This window comes from Pseudoliparis swirei, chromosome 9 (assembly GCF_029220125.1).
Source record: "Pseudoliparis swirei isolate HS2019 ecotype Mariana Trench chromosome 9, NWPU_hadal_v1, whole genome shotgun sequence".
NCBI classification, from domain to species: Eukaryota; Metazoa; Chordata; class Actinopteri; order Perciformes; family Liparidae; genus Pseudoliparis; species Pseudoliparis swirei.
Window position 1 is genome coordinate 26099737 of NC_079396.1, and position 6030 is coordinate 26105766.

The 6030-nt window shown below is 45.1% G+C and overlaps 1 protein-coding gene across 4 annotated transcripts in view; it reads left to right on the top strand.

Moving 5' to 3' along the window:
• Nucleotides 1-1475, top strand: part of si:ch211-180f4.1 (uncharacterized protein LOC100144405 homolog) — a 10641-nt gene extending 9166 nt beyond the window's left edge. For all 4 annotated transcript variants that reach the window (XM_056422180.1, XM_056422183.1, XM_056422181.1 and 1 more), the window contains exons 11-13: nucleotides 102-277; nucleotides 422-580; nucleotides 914-1475. In XM_056422180.1, the coding sequence (XP_056278155.1) occupies nucleotides 102-277; nucleotides 422-580; nucleotides 914-1396 (818 nt within the window). In that variant the 3' untranslated portion in view covers nucleotides 1397-1475. The remainder of the gene's footprint in view (nucleotides 1-101; nucleotides 278-421; nucleotides 581-913) is intronic.
• Nucleotides 1476-6030: the final 4555 nt, after the last annotated feature.

Here is a 6030-nt window from a genome sequence, read left to right on the forward strand (position 1 = left end):
ATGTGTATATATTTATATGTAAATATAATGTGTGTGTATATATATACAGTATATACTTTTATATATATATAAGTATATATAGATGACCTCCTCTGTCTCAGGTGTGTATACCTGTGTGGCGTGGAACTCGGAGGGCGCCGACATAAAGAGCGTCTCAGTGTCCGTGGACTCTCGGGGGTCCGGGGACTCGTGGTCCGGGTGGGGGACCCGGTGGGCCGGTGAGCCCGGCAGAGAGCAGCCCTGGCTGGGGAACTCGTCTCTGATGGTGCTGGCCAAGGTACCGCTCTGGTTTCATCTCTTATGAAAACATCTTTAAGTTTCATATCTTTGATTTTAATACATTTATTATTGTTACATTTCTATAAAGAGTCGTTTCAGATCCATAAAACCTGTTTGCGGTTGTTCTCCGGTTCCTCTGCAGGTGGTGCACGCCCAGTCGGTGGTTCTGGAGTGGAAGTTGTTTCCCAGTGGAAGACCTTTGTCTGTGGGTCAAAACCAGCAGGACGCCCCCCTTCCTGTGACCCGCTGGACCAGCGCCACCGTACACATTGACACCCCTCAGATCAGCTACACCGCCAAGGTGAACTCCCCCACACAGAGGGGTTAGCCAGACCAGCAGAGACCCGTTCTGGGTTTACAGACCAGCATCGCTGTGGTGGGAAATAATAACAGAATATCAGAGACAAGAGACCTGGTTTCGAGAGAAAAGAGGAGGGGACCCAGAACTGGACCCAGAGGGACCCCTGAATTGATTCTACAAGGTCTAGACCCAGTACTGATTCTACAAGGTCTTGACCCGGTAGCTGTATGTCTCAGAATATGGAATATGTAGCAAGTGGAACAGAGGCTAGACAGGAAGTGTTGCCATCAGTCCGTCTCCATAGTAACCCCCCTCCACACTCTGTCTCTCCAGGTTCCAGTGGATGTCCAGGAGTATAATCTCACTCACCTCCTCCCCGCCACAGAGTACCACGTCTGCCTCACGGTCTTCTCCTCTCCTCCCTCCTCGCCCGGCTCCTCCCCCGGCTCCTCCCCTCCCCCCTCCTCCCCCTCCCCCTTCCACATGACCTGCCTGAACGTCACCACGAAGGAGGCGGGTTTCTCGGTGGAGCTGGTGGCGTCGCGGCGCAGCAGCGTGGCGCTGGCGGCCGTCATGGGCTCCATGTTCGCGCTGTCCATCATGGCGCTGCTGGTGGTCTACATGGGCCGCCGGGTCCAGCAGCACGAGACCTGCGGACACTCGCTGAAGAAGTACATGCAGCACGCCACCTCCATCCCGCTGAGCGACCTGGACCCGCCCCTCATCACGCTGTGGGAGAGCGAGGCCGAGAAGGACAAGGAGGAGAGGGAGGCGGGGGGGGGTCATATCGACACCACCAAGACCTACATGTGGTAGCGGGAGGAGGGACCAGCAGGAGGAGGGACCAGCAGGAGGAGGGACCAGTGGGAAGAAGAGGGACCAGCAGGAGGAGGGACCAGCGGGAGGAGGGACCAGCGGGAGGAGGGACCAGTGGGAGGAGGGACCAGCGGGAGGAGGGACCAGTGGGAGGAAGAGGGACCAGCAGGAGGAGGGACCAGCGGGAGGAGGGACCAGTGGGAGGAGGGACCAGCGGGAGGAGGGACCAGTGGGAGGAAGAGGGACCAGCAGGAGGAGGGACCAGCGGGAAGAAGAGGGACCAGCAGGAGGAGGGACCAGCAGGAGGAGGGACCAGCAGGAGGAGGGACCAGCGGGAAGAAGAGGGACCAGCGGGCGGAGGGACCAGCAGGAGGAGGGACCAGCAGGAGGAGGGACCAGCGGGAGGAGGGACCAGCGGGAGGAGGGACCAGCGGGAGGAGGGACCAGCGGGAGGAGGGACCAGCAGGAGGAGGGACCAGCAGGAGGAGGGACCAGCGGGAAGAAGAGGGACCAGCAGGAGGAGAGACCAGCAGGAAGAGGGACCAGCAGGAGGAGGGACCAGCAGGAGGAGGGACCAGCAGGAGGAGGGACCAGCAGGAGGAGGGACCAGCGGGAAGAAGAGGGACCAGCGGGAGGAGGGACCAGCAGGAGGAGGGACCAGCAGGAGGAGGGACCAGCAGGAGGAGGGACCAGCGGGAAGAAGAGGGACCAGCAGGAAGAAGAGGGACCAGCAGGAGGAGCCATCCTGGTGGTTTTATGGTCATTACAGACTCGCAGGTTTCCGATAATCAATCACATTTCGATCAAAGTGCTTTGCAGAAAAAACATCTGAAGTTTTGATAATGAACATAAAACATTTGGTTTGAATCCTTTTAAAGTTGATGTTTAAATGTGGAATTAAAGAGCACGATAGTCAACATATATATATATACACATAACATTATGAATGAAATACTATTGATCTCTAACTATTTTATTGTAAATTAATGTAAATACACAAAAGACTGACTCTGCTAAAGGCCCCTTGTTCCGTCTCCGGCCACTAGAGGCGCTGTAGAGCCATTATATCTTATTGATGCATTTTAATATATTTATACACTGCTGGTAGCGTATTTGATAATAAGACATAATGTAGAACGTGGAAAAACTTGAGTAAAGTACCTCAAATTCATACTCAAGTAACTTCAGAAGTTACTTTCCACCACTTTGTCAATAGATGTAAAAACGTTCATTTCCATTAATTTAATTAATTCATAATAATTGTTTCCTATAAATCTTCAGATGGAGCTTGAATTTCATTTTACTTTTCCTCTCCAGAAAAATATTAAACTTGTTTTATTTTATTTTGAAACGTTAAATTAACGCTTTAGCTACCGCTTACTTTGAATTTACTTTTTGTTTTTGTTGTTACATTTAAATTTAAAGTATCAGATTATTGAGTTTGCAGATTTACTTTTGAAAAGTAACAATTTAAAGTTGTTCTTTACTTTTCTCTGTGAAGCACTTTGTCAACAAATGTAAATAAACATACAACATTTAAAGAACACCATGAAAATACTAGAAGGCAGATTTCTACTTTTCTGGCGTGAAAAGTGCAACATAATTTGTGATTTCGATCGAATATCATGAATTATTCCCCCCAAAAAACACGTGTCCAAAATTAATTAAGATATCTTTACTGAACCCCCAGTTGCTTCCCGGGCGCTTCACCGCAGCCCACTGCTCCTTAATAACTAAGGATGGGTTAAATGGAGAGAACTAATTTCCCCTTGGGGATTAATAAAAGTGTATATTATTATTATTAATCATTATTGGTATAAATCTGCAGTTCAATGGGCTAAAATATATAAAAACTCCAGAATGTTTCTTATCTTCAGTTGACTGGTTTTGCTGGGATGTGTTTCAAGCTGTGGATAAAACCGCGTCTCCTCCTTCCTTTTCCCTCCGACGGTCGCTGGACTCTAATTATCGTATTTCATCTGGTGACCACGAATGCAGCACCGATGCTCTAAAGGTCACTTTAAAGATCGTCGGAGTTCTCAAAGGTCCCGAATTCTACGTTTCAGAACTATTTCTAGAAGAGGTTGACTCAAGGTGGACTTCACGTTTATATCGTGAATGTGAAGTCCACCTGTATGCAGACGACACGCTAGTTTATATCACAGAGAATGTGGTTCAGTGCTTCATATCAGACAATAACAGCAATCTCTCCAGAATCTATGACGGATTTAAAATGCCAAAACTAATTAACGACATTGTTAAGACACCATTATTTTTCTACGATCGTCATTTCTGAATGATTTGGTTTTAAAATGCGTTTGAAACTATTCAATGAATGTTAAGTTCTCTCCGAGCATCGAAACTAAACAACTTTCCCGCCTGAATCCGGGACCTTTAGTCCACAAACATCCGCTCACTTCCTTCACCAGTGCAGTGCAGCATGACCGCGTCACGGTTCTATCGCGGTGGTCGTCACGGTGACCACACAGCCGGGTGGAGTCACGGTGAAGCTGCTACGTCCGCCTGAAGAACTTCATCCACACGTTCTGCACCCGTTTGTTCACCCATGTTTAATGTTTTATATCCTGGAACAACGAGTTCCTCTGCACCGGGAGGTGGAGCTGGAAGTTAAGGTGGAGGTAAAGGGTGAGATAGAGGTAACGGTGGAGGTAAAGGGCGAGATAGAGGTAACGGTGGAGGTAAAGGGTAATATAGAGGTAACAGTGGAGGTAAAGGGTAATATAGAGGTAACGGTGGAGGTAAAGGGTGAGATAAAGGTGGAGGTAAAGGGTAATATAGAGGTAAAGGTGGCGGTAAAGGGTAATATAGAGGTAAAGGGTAATATAGAGGTAACGGTGGAGGTAAAGGGTGAGATAGAGGTTACGGTGGAGGTAAAGGGTGAGATAGAGGTAACGGTGGAGGTAAAGGGTGAGATAGAGGTAAAGGGTAATATAGAGGTAACAGTGGAGGTAAAGGGTGAGATAGAGGTAACGGTGGAGGTAAAGGGTAATATATAGGTAAAGGTGGAGGTAAAGGGTAATATAAAGGTAATGGTGGAGGTAAAGGGTAATATAGAGGTAAAGGTGGAGGTAAAGGGTGAGATAAAGGTGGAGGTAAAGGGTAATATAGAGGTGGAGGTAAAGGGTGAGATAAAGGTGGAGGTAAAGGGTAATATAGAGGTAACGGTGGAGGTAATGGTGGAGGTAAAGGGTAATATAGAGGTAAAGGTAATGGTGGAGGTAAAGGGTAATATAGAGGTAACGGTGGAGGTAAAGGTAACAGTGGAGGTAAAGGGTGAGATAGAGGTGGTGCTGCATGCCTTTGCACTCATATTTAAGTCGCTCTGTATTAAACCACGGCTGTGTGATGACCTGCAAACTGATGGTTCAGCTGTGAGAGACGATCAATAATAACAGAAACACCAAAGTGAAGCTGCGATGATTCGATGAGTTGATTCCTCAGTTTGAGTTTCATATTCTGTTATGAAGATGTCTCCACTCTTTTATATCTCAATTTGAATTATGGAGAAATTAAATCAGCATAAGTGTAAAAACCTTCAGATGACATCACACCACGTCACTGAAATATGATAATATGATAATATGCAGGGTATTTTGTATAAAGTTCTGACTCTTTGAAGACAACTATTGCTTATAATGTTGTTATTTTTCTTATTCTTATTCTTACTACTCAACACTGAGCACCGACTGTAACTATATGTGTGTGTGTGTGTGTGTTTGAGGATACTATAAATACACACTTTGTCACTCAGTCTGGTGTCTGATTCCTTACTCATGTATATCATTTATAATATGCCTTCATTATTAAGTATATGCTTCATGTATTAAAGCTGCATTTTCTCTCCTGATCACCAAACTGGATTTTAGTTATTTAAAAAAATAATGAGCATAAATAAGAATAAAAATAAATAATAATAAAATGAAACATTAGCATTATTACAACAGAAAAAAACAATAATACAAAAAATATGTTTTTTAATAATATAAACTATTAGAATAATATATAAGAAAATAATAATAATAATGATCATTTTAAGAAGTAGAATATGTAGTATTAGCATTTTCACAACCAATAATAATAATGCTAAAAATAACTATAATTGTAAAAAAAAGTATAATTCTAATAATTATGAATAATAATAATGGTAATTTAAAAAGTGTAATTGTAATTATTAATGCCAATAACAATAATAATAAACATAATAAATTGTTTATGTACTAGATTATTGTATATTTAGATTTAAAAGCGTATTCAGTGTTTGTTGAACAAAGAAACTGCTCGTTGGTGAAACAACAAAAATAAAGATCCGATTAACGGCCTGACGTAAAAAAGAAGACCAAGAAAAAAAGAAAAGAAGAAAACGCTGTCGTAACCCGGAAGTGACGTCCCGTCAGACGGTGTTGATGTTTTGTGGACTGGTCGCTGGAGGAAGAAGAAGAGCCGCGTTGTGTTTTTGTTCAACTGAGCCGTCGAGGAGAAGCCGAGTCGGAGTCCCGTCGCCCGCTCCGGATCCTTAAGGACCTAAAGTCGGTGTCTGGAGCCGAGCGGCCGGTCCGGAGGGCGGTTACACCGACGCTTTTGATCCAGAAAGGGAGGACTCGTCACCCTCTGAC